This window comes from Acomys russatus, chromosome 29 (assembly GCF_903995435.1).
Source record: "Acomys russatus chromosome 29, mAcoRus1.1, whole genome shotgun sequence".
Taxonomy (NCBI): Eukaryota; Metazoa; Chordata; class Mammalia; order Rodentia; family Muridae; genus Acomys; species Acomys russatus.
This window is the reverse complement of record NC_067165.1, coordinates 23,881,219-23,897,705: the sequence shown is the minus strand read 5'-3', so window position 1 is coordinate 23,897,705 and position 16,487 is coordinate 23,881,219. Positions and strand designations below refer to the sequence as shown.

The 16,487-nt window shown below is 53.3% G+C and overlaps 3 protein-coding genes across 3 annotated transcripts; all 3 read left to right on the top strand.

Annotated features, from left to right (window-relative positions):
* The first annotated feature begins 1,819 nt into the window (after positions 1-1,819).
* Ccdc28b (coiled-coil domain containing 28B) lies at positions 1,820-6,831 on the top strand. Its single transcript, XM_051171865.1, has 6 exons — positions 1,820-1,981; positions 3,030-3,216; positions 5,032-5,198; positions 5,317-5,510; positions 5,715-5,737; positions 6,777-6,831. The coding sequence occupies exons 1-6, from the start codon at positions 1,870-1,872 to the stop codon at positions 6,829-6,831; spliced, it is 738 nt and encodes a 245-aa protein (XP_051027822.1). The 5' UTR covers positions 1,820-1,869.
* A 280-nt stretch (positions 6,832-7,111) lies between these two features.
* Iqcc (IQ motif containing C) lies at positions 7,112-9,717 on the top strand. The gene is made up of 5 exons (XM_051172075.1): positions 7,112-7,234; positions 7,671-7,814; positions 8,387-8,573; positions 8,772-8,872; positions 8,965-9,717. The coding sequence occupies exons 1-5, from the start codon at positions 7,193-7,195 to the stop codon at positions 9,715-9,717; spliced, it is 1,227 nt and encodes a 408-aa protein (XP_051028032.1). The 5' UTR covers positions 7,112-7,192.
* An 816-nt stretch (positions 9,718-10,533) lies between these two features.
* Dcdc2b (doublecortin domain containing 2B) lies at positions 10,534-15,435 on the top strand. Its single transcript, XM_051172074.1, has 9 exons — positions 10,534-10,875; positions 12,439-12,487; positions 12,874-12,950; positions 13,165-13,296; positions 13,567-13,713; positions 13,818-13,863; positions 14,412-14,547; positions 15,206-15,309; positions 15,427-15,435. Exons 1-9 carry the CDS (start codon positions 10,625-10,627, stop codon positions 15,433-15,435), a joined length of 951 nt encoding a protein of 316 aa, XP_051028031.1. The 5' UTR covers positions 10,534-10,624.
* The last annotated feature ends 1,052 nt before the right edge of the window (positions 15,436-16,487 follow it).

Below are 16,487 nucleotides of genomic sequence, written 5' to 3'. Positions count from 1 at the left end.
ATATAGTAAGTATGTATAATTTGTTTTGTTTTGTTTTAGACAAGGTCTCTCTGTGTAACCTTGGCTGTCCTGGACTCATTTTGTAGACCAGGCTGGCCTCGAACTCACAGAGATCCGCCTGCCTCTGCCTCCCAAGTGCTGAGATTACATCCCTGTGCCACCACGCCCAGCTACGTATAATTTTTTTTTAAGTGACTAGTGAAGGGGGGGGGTACTTTTAAAGCAGGAGTGGTTCTGAAAAGGACAGGCAGAAAAGGCCTGTTTCATATCTAGTTGACCATGGCATGGTAGAACATGCCTTTAATCCCAAAGACAGGCGGGTCAGGGCCGGCTTGGTCTACACATCAAGTTCCAGCCTGGCGAGGGCTAATGGAACCTTATCTCAGTGCAAGGTGCTGAGAAGGGTAAGGGAACAGACGAGGTTTATGCCTAGAGCTTAGGTGTCATCCTAGGAGTCTGCAAGAAAGACCCATTGATGGTGTTCAAACAGAGCTGAGAACAGAATAAGACACTGGGGTCCGCCATTGGCCTTCCTCAAGGAACTATGCGGGGATGATTTGGTTCCTTAATTCAGCTGCTTTCCTGTAGGTGGGAACCTACCAGCGGCATCACCCAGCACCCATTCTCTTTGGGTTGGTTAGGCAGAAAAGGTATGAATGCTCAGCCTTACAGGAGCAATGCTAGCTCACTGACCCAGGAGTGCCTTGCCTTGGCCCCTTCTAGCCAGAGGCAATAGACTAATAATATTCCATGCATGCTGCACACCACATGGATTCCAAAGATCTTCCAGGAGGGTGGGAGAGGATTCATTTCCTGCTTCAACTCAGGAGCTTCCAGATGCAGCAGGCTCTGCAAATGCTCCTGGCTCCTCAGGGAGGTAGCTGAAGGTAGGAGCCCCAGAGGTGCTTCTGTGCCTTCTGCCACTGTGAGAAGAAGAAAGGAACAGCCCCGTTGTCCTCCCCTCCCGCTGGCCCTCAGCTGTTCAGAAGTTTTGAATTAATACCGCTCTCTAGAGCTGTCTGGGTGTTAAAAGGCACCTGGGAAATATTTCTATGTTGGCATCCAAAGAAAGACCACTTCTGGGTACCCAACAGCCAGGGGCCCAGGTCAGGGAAGCCTGCTGTTGCTGGAGGGGGGAGGAAGATGGTTGTTTCCTAGGTCTTAATTTGAGCCGCTGAGGAGCCAGGCTAAGGGTTCCCTCCTCTCCGGTGGCATCAGCTGCTGCTCTGGAGAACTGAGCCGGAGCCTCTGCCAGGTCTTTAAATAGCTGCCTCATTGATCAGACCTCCTTCCTGGCCAGCTCTACAACCAACAGTTCTGGGTACAAGTCCCTTTTCCTGCCAGGTCGCCAGGGCTCCTGTTTGCTCTGGTTCTCCCTATGTAGGCAGTGGGAAGAGGTCCTGCCAGTTCATCAGCGCCTACAGCCTTGGAGTGTCTGGATGTGACGGAACAATGACATTTCTCAGTAATGAGTGAAAATTGGTTACTTCCCGTAAAATTGGGATAACAATTATATCTCAAGATTATAAGGATTAAATGTACATAAAAGGCATAACAGGGCACTGGGGTGTACATGGCTGTCTTCTCTCTTTTGGTGGCTGTTGTTTATTTTTCTTACGTACTTTTTTGCCTATACCCACACATTCATTTATTCCCCTCACCCACTCCTGCACACAAAGCCACCACCATTTTGTAAGGGATTCCCTGCAAACGTAACAAGAAAAGGAAAGCATTCTTAAATCCCTATCCCACAACTAACAGAGTTCCCTTATTCCTGTGGGAGGTAGGGTAAGAGGATCTGTTTAGTCAACGGAGGAGTCTCCTCCCGTCAGTTTCCTGTGAACCCAAACAGTGCTACTTTCTCTTTAAATGCAAATCAGCTTAGCTCCCACCAGCTCTAGTTCCCAGGAGGAGAGAGAAAGCGGGGCGGAGGGAGATTGCAAAGGAGCACCATTCCACACTCCAGACCCCAAACATCCAGGTCAGTAGCTCCCCAAGGGATGTGGGAAGGGATGACCAAGGAAGGGGCAGGGTAGCCCACCTGATGCTCTTCTTTGACGCCAGAATTGAGAACTGAGCGATTCCTTTGATGGATACAGCTTCCCGGGCTGAGCACAGACAGCAGCTCTAGCTGCCGCTTCCATTAGGTCACATAGCGGGTCACTTGCTGCATGGAGAGACTGAAGTCTGCTCCCTTCTCCACCCCAGCCCCACTGATGCCACCCAGCTGTCACATGCTGGCTTAAATGCTTACTCCACCCTCCACATCTCAGAAGTGAAGTGCACAAGCCAGTTAACAACAGTTCGGACCCCCGCCCCCTGGAGAGGACAAGCCTGGGAGGTGGGGCTGCTCTGCTCGGAAGTCATGCTAAGCAGTGCTAGCCACAGCTACAGACATTGTTGGAGGTCTAACCCTAGAGATTTTCTAACGGGGGTGGGGGGTGGGGGGGGGAGAAGCTGTTCCGTGGAGTTTCTAGGCATCCCTGGCACTGTGTAGTTGAAGCGAAGTGGTAGAGAGATGCCAGTAATGTAAGTGATGAGTCTGCCATTCCTGGCCGATATGGTTGGCAGCTTGACACTAGGGCATTTCCAGGCGCCCCTACCTTACTCCGTTTGCGTCTCCTGCAGTGTCAGTATCTACCACATACAGAGTGGGGCTAAGTTAAGACACTGCTGATCCTCAGCTGGCTCCCTTAGTCACATCTACCCTGTCTCTGAGCATTGTCCTCTCCAGCCCTAGATTCTGGGCTGCAGCAACAGGAAAAGAAGATGACCAGGGTACACTCCAGGCCCCTCGGGCAGGCCCATGGGGCTCTCAGGAACAACGGGGCTTTCGGTGGCCTGGGAAGGTCCTTCAGATGCATAGCCACAGTCCAGCAGCAGGCTGGCACCTGGCCCTGTACAGACAAGGGGGGGACAGAGCCCCTGACTGTTGGACAAAGGACAAATTTGAAGACCCTTCTTGTCAGTCCTCAGGGGGTTGCTGAATGAAGGGATGATTTTCACCTCCTCACTATTTTCCTTCCCAGGCCTGAGGTCCAACAAGCACCCAATGGATGACAAAAAGAAGAAACGGAGCCCTAAGCCCTGCCTGACCCAACCAGCACAGGCCCCAGGCACACTACGTAGAGTCCCTGTGCCCACCAGTCACAGTGGTTCCCTGGCCCTGGGACTCCCTCATCTGCCGTCACCCAAGCAACGAGCCAAGTTCAAAAGGTGAGTACGGAAGGGAAGGGGTGCTTGGCAAAAACAGAGACCCCCCCCCCCCCCGACCCACGGGTTGAGCACTGTGAAAAGGAAAGCCTTCCGACATTAGCCGCTAAGCAGTGAATTGATGCCTTCCCCGTGCTGGCTCAACGTTCAATAGTGATGGAAGCAGTGATGGAGATCTTAAGTGCACGGGGGGGGGGGGGGGGGGGGGGGAAGTGCCAGGGGGATCACTGGACCCTCACAGAGAAGAACGTGAGTGAATGTGAGAGAGGAGGCTACTGGACACTGAAGAAGGAGAGTTTTTCTTTTCTCTCTCTTTCTTTTTTCCTTCCGTTTTTCGAGACAGGGTTTGTCAACAGTCAGACAACTCTGACTGTCCTAGAACTCTCTCTGTAGACCAGGCCGGCCTCGAACTCACAGAGCTCCTCCTGCCTCTGCCTCCCAAGTGCTGGGATTAAAGGCGTGCGCCACCACCGCCCCCGGCTCAAGGGAAGGGTTTTCAAGGCTGAAAACTTTGCATGCCATAAGAGCAAAGATACTGACTGAAAGGCTCCAGAAGAGTAGGGAGCAAACACCTAGTGAGTGGCTTGGTTCCTCTGTTTTGGTTCACTTTAGTGACGCTGGGGGATTGAACTCAAGACAGAGGGCGAGCTCAGCAAGTGCCCCACCACTGAGCTACCTTCCTAACCCATTTACCTTCTCTCCTCCTGGGGGGGGGTTTCTTTTTAAATAATGGAAATCTGTCTGGCAGTGGCAGTGCAGGGCTATAATCCCAGCACCTGGGTGGCGAAGGCAGGATCAGGAGTTCAAGGATCATGAGCTACAAAGAGAGTTTGAATTAGCCTGGTCTACAAGAGACCCTGCCTAGGGGGGGAGGGAAATCAATGTTCTTAATTTTGGTGGTACCAGGCATGGTGGTGCACACCTGTAATCCCAGCACTCAGGGAGGCAGAGGCAAGTAGATCTCTGAGTTTAAGCCCAGCTTGGTCTACACAGAGAAACCCCATGCTGGAAAAACCAAGAAAAAATGTGGTGGCCAGGTACTATGGCAAATGCCTTTAATCCTAGCATTGGGTGGCAGAGGTCAGTAGCTCTCTATGAGGCCAGCTTGGTCTACACAGTGAGTTCCAGGCCAGCCAAAGCTGCACAGTTAGACCCTGTCTCAAAATGACAAAACAAAAAAATCATTTGGATCCTACCCTATGTCCATATTTGTTGCCATAAATACAATGTGTCCTTTTCCCTAGTGTTCTAAGTAAAACCAGTGTCCCCTGTGGGACTCCATACCATCTGCCTGGCAAGCGCAAGCGCGTACCAGCATGGCCGTATAGGCTGTATCTATCTGAAGCTCAGGGCTGTCGGAGGGTGGTAGGAAGTGCAGTTGGCGGGGGAAGGGAGGCCCCTCTGGCCAGTGTTCAGTGTTACTCACATGGAATGTGGTACTCTGCTGTAGCCAGAGCCACACCTGCAGGGAGCCGCTGGAACCAGAGTGGAAGATGTGGGGCAGGAGGTGCCTCACAGTAAAGGGGGACGCTCCAAAGGCCGAGCCCAGCGACCTATCCAGACCCTTAGGGGCCACAGGGAGTCTCTTTGCAGCGGTAGCTCTAGCCGCAGGCAGCATTTGTGTCCTCTTTCTTTCTTCCTGTCCATTCCCTCTTTGCCCTCTACCCATCCCACCGCTCAGGGCAGGAGCTGAGGACAGACATCCATTTGTGTTGGTGAGTGGGCGGAGGGTAGTGCAGAGAGAGGTGGCACAAGAGATCCAGGTGTGCCTGGCAGGTCCCCACGCTCATGACCACGGGCATGTTCCACTTTACCCAGAGCGGGCAAGGAGAAATGCCGACCGATTCTGGCTGGAGGTGGGGGCGGCTCCGCAGGCACACCCCTCCAGCACTCCTTCCTGACCGAGGTGACCGACGTCTATGAGATGGAGGGGGGACTGCTGAACCTGCTCAATGACTTTCACTCAGGCCGCCTGCAAGCCTTTGGTAAGTCCAGGGACAGGGTACTTCTGTGGGTGGGGCTTTGGGGTCCCGGTCTGCCAGCCGGCGGCGGCATGCTGGGGCTAGGGTCCCAGGCTGGCTCCTAAACTCAGGCGGTGTCCAGGGAAGGAATGCTCCTTCGAGCAGCTGGAGCACGTGCGGGAGATGCAGGAGAAGTTGGCCAGACTGCACTTCAGCCTGGATGTGTGCGGGGAAGAGGAGGATGAGGAGGAGGAAGAAGACGGCGTCGCAGAGGGCTTGCCTGAGGAGCAGAAGAAGACAATGGCTGACCGCAACCTGGACCAGCTGCTCAGCAATGTAAGTCATAAAGCTGTCTGTCTTAGATCCGGGGGACACCTTGTGGGGAGAGGGCGCAGGCTCCCAAATCCCCAGTGAAAGGGGGTGCATGAACCCAAGAGCTGTGAGCCACTCAAGCTCCAATGGACTAGTGGGGCTTTTCCCAGAGCACCCAGGTTTGTTTTGGGTGCCCTGACAAGAACCTCCTTTTCCCTCTATCGACAGCTAGAAGATCTTAGCAATTCCATGTATCCTTTTCAAGGGACTTGATGGGGTCCCGGGAGTCTCTCAGGTGAGGAAGAAATGAGGGCTGGGTGCCGGGCGTGGTGGCGCACGCCTTTAATCCCAGCACTCCAGAGGCAGAGGCAGCAGAGCACTGTGGGTTCCAGGCCAACCTGGTCTACAAAGCGAGTTTAGGACAGCCAAGGCTACACAGAGAAACCCTGTCTTGAAAAACAAAAACAAAAAAAAGAAACCAAAAAAAAAAAAAAAGAAAGAAAGAAAGAAAGAAATGAAGGGTGGTAAATCAGTTTCTTTCTTCCTGCCTTCCTTTAGGTGGCCACATATAATAAAAATTCCTACCGCCTGCAGTCCTGCCTTGACGCAGAGTTAGCCACAGCCTGCCCCCACTTGAGAAGAGGAATGTAGAATTTCCCTGAATTCTAAGACAAAAAGCGCATCAGGTGTGGTGGCGCGAACTTTAGCCCAGCACTCAGGAGGCAGAGGCAAGCAAGTGGATGTCTTGTGCTTGGGGCAGCCCAGATTTACATAGTGAGTTCTAGGACAGCCAGGATCTAAAACAACAGAAGCTAAAACCAAAACGGGGCGGGTGGAGGAGAGAAAAAAAAATGCACATAGGGACCGTGGCTCACACACTGCTAAAATATCATTTTTTAGTTTGTTTTGAGATAGAGTCGCACTGTGTAAGCTGTGGCATGAGTAAAAATCGTTTGAAGCTGACACCAGTACCTAGCAAGACTTGTCTGATAGTCTCCTACCCTTTCAGCTTTTAGTCCTGGCTGTCCTGAAACTAGCTCTATAGACCATGTTGGCCTCGAACTCACAGAGATCCATCTGCCTCTACCTCCTGAGTGCTGGCATGTGTCACCACGCTTTTAACAATGATCCTTACTTAGACTATGGCCTGGTGTGGAGACAGTGGACGGACACAGACACACACACACACACACACACACACACACACACACACACACACACGTGTAGGATGGATGGGAAGGCAGGTGGAAACGCTGGGGTCCAATGTGTCACAGTCCTTAACTGGCACAGACAGAAACTGCACCTGGCAGAGAATGCCGAGCCTGAGGAGCAGCCAGCGGCGTAGGTGTCGCCTAGTCTGCTTCTTTTCTTCCCTTCAAACTGTGACTTTTTACGGATTGGGGTATTCCGCAGCCCCCCAGGTGCTATGGGGTCGGGGGCACTTCTTGGAATTAAAACAAACTGAAAAGCAACTCTTCAGTGTTCTTGCTCTCACTGCGCCATGTACGGGCTGGGGGGGTGGGGGGGGAAGGCCTCGGTCGGACCCGGATGTGTGGGCGGGTCAGCGTGAGAAGCCTGGCACGTGACCCCGGAAACGGCGGGCGGAGCTCTGAGCTTGCGCTTGCCCTAGAGCGGCGCGGCCTAAAGATTCACCGCGCAAGCGCACGCATTCGGACGACGCACAGCACCGGGCAGTTGGCGATGAGATGGAGCCCGACCTCTTCCTTCGGAAGGTGTCTTTATTGCAGGTCGGGATGGAGCTCCGAGTGGATTTGGGTCAGGGACCGGGACCTTCTGGCGAGGTGCAGCTGTCACAAAATGTCCCTTACATGCACTACCCTGAAGAATGCCGAGCTGGAGAGTGCTTAGGGAAGAGCTAGAATAGAGAACGAGGGTCCAGCTCAGCATCTCTCTTCACACGCCAGAGCCCCTAAGCAGAGTTGCCTAAACCTTCCCCATGACCGTGTACTCCCCGGCATCCCCCGGAATGACCTCTCCAGAAACATCAGAGATCTCCCTTTTGAGCTAGTGATGTAGCTCAGAGGTTGAGCGCTTACCTAGCAAGTGGAAGGCCCTGGACTTGCTTCTCCAGCTGCTAACAACCACAAAGTCGAACGTGCTTGCCAAGATAGCCTTTTTCTAAAAATGTTAAGAGGCATCTCTCCTGCTTGTTCTCCACATTAGGCCGGCATCCGGGGCTTCTTGGTTCGACGTCAATTTCAGAACCTTCGAGCTGAGTATGAGGCCATTGTACGGGAGATCGAGGGTGACCTCGGCACGCTTCATTGGACTGCGGGCTGCATTCCCAAGCCCGTCTTTCTCCCAGAGGTAGTCCACACCCCAGAGGAAAAGGAAAGGCGAACCTGGTACAGGGTTCTGGGGAATGGTGCAGCTCCTGTCTTTGAAGATTTATTTTATGTGTGTGGGTGTATTGCCTGCTGTCTGTACTCCATGTGTGTGCCTGGCGTCTCCCAGGCGGTCAGAAACGGACGTTAGACCCTCTGGAAGTGGAGTTACAGACAGCTGTGCTGGGAATTGAACCTCGAGCACGTTCCTTTATATGCCGAGCCATCTCTCCAGCCAGCTCCAAAACGCTGTAGAGACAGCGCAGCGCCTCACTTGGTAGCCCAGCTTGTCTGGAACTTGAGACGTAGCACAAGCTGGTTTTGAACTCAATGGATGTTTCTGTTTCAGCCTCCCCAGGTGCTGGGAATAAAGATAGGCTGGGCCCCATTCATTTGGCCGGAAGTCTCAGTAGGCATTGGAAAGAGAGGGCAGCATCACTTTCTCACTCGCCAGTCTTTAGTTCTACCCACTTGCCCACTAGACTGTGTTTTCCAGACATTGGGTGGGGGTGGGGGTAGCCCCATGATTCTCAGACCTCTCTGATTTCTCACAAGGCAAAATCTCATTGCCCCTGGAAAGCAGAGAACACAGCAAACCCAGAGAAGAAGAGAGAAGAGAGCCCCGCAAAACCAGGAAGTCTTTGCAGAGATGACAGCGCCTGGCTTCGGGCTGAGCAGGGCAGGAAAGCCAGCCAGAGGAACACCGGCGATACCCAGGTCTCCAAAATGGCAACTGATGCAGGTACTTCCCAGCTTCCTCTGGGGCTCAGCCTCCAATCTGAAACATGAATAGGTATGCAGGAGCAGTTGCAGCCCACCTCTCCCTCCTACCCTTTGGCCCGATGGGAGTGAAGGTTTGCCAGAATCTAGGGCTAGACTAGCTCCCAGTGTCTACCCTTCAAGGCATTCTCCTTCCTGTCCTCCTTCATTGAAGTCACAGATCTAGGGCTGTCCCAGAGCCAACAGGAGCTCCAAGACCAGCGCAACCACTTGGCCATGGAACTGCTATGGCTACAACAGGCCATCAACAGTCGGAAGGAGGTAGGCACTGACTGAGCGCCCGTTCTAAGCACATCAGGGGTGGGGAGGAGCCTTCCGCCATGCCTGAGCAAGCTTCTGTTCTTTCTTAACAGTACCTAATTCTCAAGCAAACACTGAGATCCCCGGAAGCAGGCCAGACCAGAGACAAGCCTGCTAACATGTGCCTGAACCCCCAGGGACAGGCCTGCGAGAAGGCCTGGCTGCAATCAAGCTGCTTTCTGGAGACTCAATCCTATAGAGACAGGACTATGGGAGAGCTACATCGTGCAGATGACTTCTGCCAGGAGGGCAAACCGAAGCCCCAGGAAACCCCAGACAGTATAACCAGTACAGGCAGAGGCCCTGCTGGGGCTGAGGTCAGGGAACTCTGCTATAAGAAGGCTGGACCACAGCTGCCTGTATTAGAGAGCCAGGCTGGAGGAGACAGGGTCACCAAAGGGCTAGACCACACACAACAGCCCTTTAAAGGAACCTGCCTACAGCAGTTGAAACTCCTAGAGGATCAGACCCGTGGGGACCCCAAGCCTAGGAGTCCTTACTCTGGAAAGGCTGTGACACAGAGGGCCACACTCTATGAAAACCCAGATACTGAGGACAGATACTCCAGAGAGCCAAGCTACAAAGAGGCTGACTGCCAAAGAGCCAGGCCACACGATCTGAGTATCTCGGAAGGCCACAGGATTCAGGATAGGACTTTGGCAGGGCATGAACATGGTAGCCTGGCTCTCAGAAGGACTAAAGCACCTAAGAGCCGACCTCCCAGTGCTAGCAGTTCCAGCCATAAACCGTCCACCGAGCCTAGGCGGGAAGGATGGGCAGAGCAGAGTACTCTGCTGTGGACGTGAAGACCACTGGAGAGAGGACGAGTGGAGGGGCAGATCGCGAGGAGCAACACCATCAGGCAGGACCTGGGCATCCAGGAGAAGAGGAGTTCCCAAAAGGAATGGATGCTGTGAGGAGATAAGGGATGCAGCTTCCTGTCCTGCCTCCCTGGTGCCCCCCCCCCCCCCCCCCCCCCCGTATCTCCTGTCCTTGCCCCTGGCCATCGGTAGCTCTGAGACTGAGAGAAGCAGCAGGATTGGGCTGTTACAGCAGGAGAAAATGAAGGACATTTCCCTTTTATCCTCTCTTGTGACTTAAACCAGAGTTCACTCTCTTGGGATAAGCAGGGTGGGAGGATTGTGGAGAATAAAAGTGTCTCGGGTTCTGAGCTTGTCTGCTTTTATTTCCTGCCTCTGAGCAGGATAGATTGTGAGCCATCTGCTTCACCTCCCTCACAGGGAGCATCATCTCCAGAGCCAGCTAGCAGCCATGGCCAAGGAAGTTAGCCATGTTCCTTGGGAAGCAGCCTCCAGGCTGGTTGTCCTCAGTCTCAGGTCTTCAAAGGAGCTCAAACCCTGGAGAAGACTGGACATGTGTGTGGAGAGCTGTTGCCTCTCACTGAGCCCAAGGTTGTCTTTTTGTAATGTGACTAGCCTGGCTGGAGAGAGAGCTCAGTGCCAGCGCTGGCCAAACACACAAGGGCAAGGGTTTAGCCTCAACTCTGCAAAACAGAGGAAAGGGTGATTATATTTGCTCTGCTCCTGGGAGGCCCATCCAGGGTGGCTCTGAGACCCCCAGGCAAGGAAGTGTTCCTCTCCAAGGTGCTTGAAGCATTCCTGGCTAAGAGGGCAGGACTCCAACTTTGGCACAGTTTCCAGCCTTGGCTTAGTTGCTTGGCAACAGCTCTGCGTCTGTGAGTGAGGATATACTATGGCAGCCAGGAGGGTGCTGGTATATCGAAATGGGGACCCCTTCTTCCCAGGCCACCAGCTGGTGGTGACCCAACGCCGCTACCCCACCATGGAGGCTTTCCTTTATGAGGTGACATCAGCTGTGCAAGCCCCACTGGCTGTCCGTGCCCTCTACACCCTTAGTGATGGCCGCCCTGTCACAGACCTGGCCGACTTACAGAATGGAGGGCAGTATGTGGCTGCTGGCTTTGAACGGTTCCACAAGCTCCAGTGAGTGCGCGGGGGCAGGCCAAAGTGCCTGCGGAGGGCGGTGGGGTTAGCGGAGTGTCTGGTACTTACCTCCAAGTCAACAGGCCAAGTTTTCAAAAGCCTGGGAGAGGCTGTACTACCGAGGGCAGAAACACATTGAGAAAGCGGCCTGAGGCTACGTGACTAAGATTAAGTGGAGCTGTAACTCAGATTGCATTCTGTGACAAAGTTGTGTGTCCGCCACAACCAGGAGCAGCCTGTGGGGACAATTCTACAAGTTGGATGTTTTTCTGCTCTGTTTTTTGTTTGTCTAGCCTAGGAGTTACCTTTTTAAAATTTATTTTAAAACCAGGCATAGTGGTTTACACGTTTAATCGCAGCACTAGGGAGACAGAGGCAGGCAGATCTCTGAGCTCGAGGCCAGCCAGGGCTCCAGAGAGAAACCCTGTCTTGGTTTAAAAAACAAAACAAAACAAAACAAAAAAAACAAAAACCGGAAACTCATCCTATGAGTAGAGAGAATGTCTGTACTATAGTAAAATGCTTAGGGCTTTCCCTTGGCCTTCAACAGTGTGGTTTGCCTAAAAGGCTCCCGGATTTATAGCCTGCCTCTCAGTAATCAGGGATCCTAAGGCAGATTCAGATATCCACATTCCTGGATCAAAAGGACAGTGCTCCAGTGAGGAGGGATGCTTAAGGAGCTGGGCAGCTACTGGAAGATGGCACCATCCCGCAGAGGGCTGTGGTCCTAGCTGAGATGCTTAGCTACAGCAGGGAGAAAGTATGGACAAATGATTGTTGGGGGGGAGGGGTCGGGGGGAGGTGTGAGGGTAGGAGATCAAATGAAAGATTTTGGTGCCAGGCTGGGCGTAGGAACATGGGGACATGGAGGTGGGGGCGCCAGACGCTGAAGGTCATCTTCTGTTGCCCCTTGAATAGAGGCTAGCCTGGACTATTTGAGAAACTCCATCCTCCCATCTCAGTCTCACTTTGCAGCCCTGGCTGGCCTGGATCTCACTAGGTAGATCAGGCTGACCTCAAACTCAGATCCACCTGTCACTGCCTCTGGAGTGCTAGAATTAAAAAAAAAAAAAAAAAAAAAAAAAATGTTTGGTTTTGGTTTTGGGAGACAAAGTTTCTCTGTGTCAACCTGGATGTCCTGGGCTGGCTTTGTAAACCAGGCTGGCCTCAAACTCAGAGATCCACCTGACTCTGCCTCTCAAGTGCTAGCATTAAAGGCATTTGCCATCACCACCCCGCTGTTTGGGTTCTTTTGAGACAGGGTTTCTCTGTGTAGTCCTGGAATTGACTCTGTAGACCAGGCTGGCCTCAATGATCCGCCTGCCTCCAAGAGCTGGGATTAAGGGCGTGAGCCACCACCACCTAACCAAAGGAGTGCTAGAATTAAAGGCATGGGCTGCCATACCCATCCCTTCTCAGTGTTGTCAGGGGAAGGTCAACCTGCAGAATGGTCTCCTCAGACCAGCCCTGGTGATGATGGAGTCTTGGCTATGCTGGGCACAATCATGGTTGGCCAAGGTTCAGACTTCCGTAAGGTGACCTGGCACCTATCTGTTCTTTCAGCTATTTGCCTCCTGGAAGGAAACACCCCGGTGGGAAGAGCCGACCACAAGTACGTCATGGGGGAGACTGTCTGCAGCCTCTTTTGTCCCATCCCTCCTAGGACTGTTCCACTTTGGTGGGTGAAAAGGCTCCCAGATGCCGCAGGAGTTGCCGGTTTCAGGGATCACATCACACCCACTCCAGAACCTGTTGCTGTCCTGGGTCATGGGACTTCAGGACACTAACTGCTGCACAGTCCCAGCCTTTTACTTAATCCCAAAAGGAATGAGTAAATTGTGAAACACAGGGCAGGGGACAGGAATACAGATGCTCTGTGACCAGACCAGTCCTTGCTCACTCGATGCCCTGCTCATGTCTGGCTCCTGCCTGCTCACCCCATGTTCTTAGAACCAACCAGGCCCAACCACAGTCCTGAACTTTCTCACTTGGTTTCAGGAGCCTCCCAGGTCTCACCACCCGTGTGATGGGGCCTCTGGACAGTGGTTGCCAACAGACACCCCGTGCTATATCCAGTGAGTGTTAGCAACAGGGAGTTGAGGGATAGATTGGTGCCTCATGGGACCAAGCGAATGGGAGCGGGCTTTCCCCAGGAGGCCCTAATACAAGTGGAAAGACTAAAAAACCCAGCCAGTAAATGGTTCTTGGACCACTTGCTTCCTGTGCCCCCTTTTCACATGTAGGGAGTCTTGGGGGTCCTTCCCCTTACCTGGCTGTTCTTTGTCTCAGTGTGTTCAGGAATGGGGACCTACTAAGCCCCCCCTTTAGTCTGAAGCTGTCCCAGACTGCCCCCCAGGACTGGGAAACCGTATTGAAGCTGCTGACTGAGAAGGCCAGGTTACAGAGTGGGACTGTATACACGTGAGCATGGGAACAAGGGAGAGTGGGCACCCCCAAGGAACCCCAGTGTTTTTGTCAAAAAGGCCAAAGGGAAGGTGTGTTCTCTCCAGTGGGACTTCCTCCTGTGCCCTAGGAGAGGGGTTCCCTAACCCAGCCCTTCTAGTTAGGGCAGAACCTAGGCTAACTCTTGCCCAGAGGACCAGAGTCAGAAGGTCCTGAGGGAGCTCCACACCTACTGGGTGGGAAACAGCCTTTTCCTTACCGATCAGCCCTCATCACCTCTCCTCCCAGACTCTGCACCCTTGAGGGGCTCCCACTGTCCCCAGGGACTGCTCTGGAGAATGGCCGTTACTACGTGGCTGTTGGAGACGAAGGGTTCAAGGCCCTCCCCTATATGGAGCTGCTGGTGCCCAGCCCCTCTCTGTCCAGGGGCTGCTGGTATGTTTGAGGTGGAGGGTCACAGGTCACAGTAGAGGAAGTGCCTCTGGCCTGGGAGCTACAACTGTCTTCTCTACTCACTACAAATCTTCCTTTCACTGCAGGTATCCTCCAGGCCTGAAGTATAAATCCCACAGGCAGAGGCAGGGGGTAGGTGACAAGTGGGCACACTTGCATGGGGTGAAGGGGAGTGTGAGGACTCTGGCCTTACCCCAGGCACCTGCTCAGCAATCCGGTGCAGCAGTGATTCCTTCCACCTTTCTCGGGAAAGGAACTGACATTCACAAACATAAACAAAAAACCGCTCATTCAGGCTGACAGTTACATAGTGGCACATGCCATACCAAATGCCTTACTAGGTTGGATGTTGGAACTGGCTACTTGGCATAGCAAGGCCCAAGGGACCCTCCACTCACTGTCCCATCCCAGGCCTCTATTCCAGGCGAGTCAGTGACCATGGGGCACAAGAGTAGAAAGCAGCCTGGGTTCACTGGGCGTCTTTGAATGCCAGTATCGACTGCACTATTCCTGGAGAGTGAGCCCAGCAGGAACACAGGCAGGAAGGAAGGATACAGACTCTGAGGATGGGGACATGCCCTCTCCTAAGCCTGCAGCAGGGCACACTGAGGCATGGTTGGGGAGCAGGAGAGGTGAAAACAATCAACATGTGGGGTTCTAACCCAGTGTCCCTTCTGTAGGCCCAGGGCCACAAGGCCCAGGCAGCCCAGTTCTCTCCAAAGGAACCTGAGGACACGGAGCCATCCCCTTTCTATGCCAGATCCCAGCAACACACTCAGCCACAGAGCAAGCTCTCTACTCTCTCGTTTGCACCAGGTAGGAGGCCCTGGGGCTGGCCCTCCACATCCCTACCCCTATGCTTGCCCGTGCTATGAGAGCAGGGACTCAGACCAGTCTTCCTCTGATGTAAGAGGACGGCTGGTCCTTGATGCTGATGGGGCATGTCTGCCGCAGAAGGATGCCTCCGTGGAGTTGGGTGCCTCTCTCTACCCGCATCTCCCTTGTGCTTTCTATTTGCTTCTGCATTCATTGGTGTGTGAGCACGGCGGATGTGTGTGCACACGAATGCCACGGCCCCTGCAGCAGCCAGCGGACAGCCTTGCAGAGTCAAGCTTCCAGTTTCACATGGGTCTCTAGAGCAGCGAGTGTGGCATGGCAGGCTCACATGGCAAGCCCTTAGTATTTGAGCCATCTCTCTGCCCAGTCCCTTGCTTCTGTGAAAGGGACTTATCTGAAAAGTAAAGGGAAAAGATAATTCACCTATAAAGTGATCTGGTGCCCTGTTCTGGTCTGCAGGTAGAGAACTACATACATATTAATAAATAAATCTTAAAGCCATGAGGCTTCAGAGGTGGGAGTTTCAGCTGGGAGGTAAAGGCTGGCCTCTTCAACTTCCCTCTGAGGCAGTGGAGAATGAGGCTCAGGGGAAGGAACTGGGTTAGCCTGGGCTCAGCCAATGTTGCCTCCTTATCAGGAGTTAAGGGAGTGTATGAGGCTCCCTACCCAAGGAAGGAGACAGCGGGGGCTCAGGAAGTGGATGATGATGAAAACACCGGCATAGAGGAGCCTGTGGATCAGGTAAGGCTTACACTGAGATGGGCAGAGGGCTTAGCTAAAGTCTGGGCTCCAAGACACATCATCCTGGTGATTGGGGGACCTAAATCTGAAAGCCTGGCTTCCTGTTTTCCTTGCCAGGGGGTCTAATTCCCATTCCTGGCTTGGGGCCTCTGGCAGTCAAACAAGGCAGTACAGATAGCTGTGTCTCCACCCGTCCACCAGGAGGCAGCAGAGACAGTGGAAGAAGCCTTGTCCCTTCAACACCAGCCTGGGCCTGGAACTGTAGTCTCACCCTCCACTTGTGCGCCATTACTTTAAGAGCCAAGAGCTCCAGACAGACACCTAGGACAACCGCTCCAAGCAGCTGCTAGGCTCAGCCTTCAGCAGCTCCTGCTCCTGAGAAACCATCCCTCCTAGTGCTCACCATGGGTGTGGCCTTCTCAGCCCCTCCCCAGTCATAGCCCAGCAAGTTCTGTGGAGGCTACTTCCTTAAGTGATTCCTGCCTGAGAAAGGCACCACAAACTAGGTTTAGGAGCAGGCGCCTCACAATAAAATAGTCTTCGCTAAGCTTGTTTGCTGCAGATTTATTAAAAGCTGCTACTGGCCAGGTGTTTGCTTCAGCTAGGTGCTGCTCGGCACACAGCTGTCTACTTGAGGGATGGACAATTGAGCATTTTTGCCCAGGGCCAGCTAGTTTGGTTTTTTTCCATCTGCCATTCTAATGTAACCTCTCTCCCAGAATTCCATCGCCAGCCACCCAAGGCACTGTCATGGGGCTGTGGAGACCTCCAGACATTCCTGGTTCAGAGACTGTAGCCAGATTCTGACAGTCTAGAGCAGGCCAGCAGGTCAAGGGATAGAGGCTGGACAGCAGCTGCCTGAGACAGCAGTAGGAAGACAAAACGGCTGCTGGGGCGGGGTCTGCTGAGGCTGTGTGTAAAGTCTCTGCTGCTGAATCCTTTGTTGTTGTTTGAGACAGGGTTCCTCTGTGTAGCCCTGGCTGTCCTAGAACTTGCTTTGTAGACCAGGCTGGCCTGGAATTCACAGAGATTTGTCTGCCTCTGCCTCTCAATTGCTGGGATCAAAGTCGGGGACCACCATACCTGGTTCCAGTGCTAAATCCCAACAGCTGAACCCACCCACGGTTACAAAATCTTGCCAGTGTTATCTTTGTTTGTCTTGAGGCAGGGTTTCTCTG

What these genes read in the sequence shown, in the direction of transcription:
- Iqcc (XM_051172075.1), top strand. Translation starts at nt 7,193, where the DNA reads ATGGAGCCCGACCTCTTCCTTCGGAAGGTGTCTTTATTGCAG. An exon ending in CAAAATGGCAACTGATGCAG is followed by an intron (nt 8,574 to 8,771) that starts GTACTTCCCAGC and finishes TTGAAGTCACAG; the next exon opens with ATCTAGGGCTGTCCCAGAGC. An exon ending in CCATCAACAGTCGGAAGGAG is followed by an intron (nt 8,873 to 8,964) that starts GTAGGCACTGAC and finishes CTTTCTTAACAG; the next exon opens with TACCTAATTCTCAAGCAAAC.
- Ccdc28b (XM_051171865.1), top strand. Translation starts at nt 1,870, where the DNA reads ATGCAAATCAGCTTAGCTCCCACCAGCTCTAGTTCCCAGGAGGAGAGA. An exon ending in TGGACCAGCTGCTCAGCAAT is followed by an intron (nt 5,511 to 5,714) that starts GTAAGTCATAAA and finishes CTCTATCGACAG; the next exon opens with CTAGAAGATCTTAGCAATTC. An exon ending in GAAGATCTTAGCAATTCCAT is followed by an intron (nt 5,738 to 6,776) that starts GTATCCTTTTCA and finishes TAACTGGCACAG; the next exon opens with ACAGAAACTGCACCTGGCAG.
- Dcdc2b (XM_051172074.1), top strand. Translation starts at nt 10,625, where the DNA reads ATGGCAGCCAGGAGGGTGCTGGTATATCGAAATGGGGACCCCTTCTTC. An exon ending in CAGAGTGGGACTGTATACAC is followed by an intron (nt 13,297 to 13,566) that starts GTGAGCATGGGA and finishes CTCTCCTCCCAG; the next exon opens with ACTCTGCACCCTTGAGGGGC. An exon ending in CCCACAGGCAGAGGCAGGGG is followed by an intron (nt 13,864 to 14,411) that starts GTAGGTGACAAG and finishes TCCCTTCTGTAG; the next exon opens with GCCCAGGGCCACAAGGCCCA.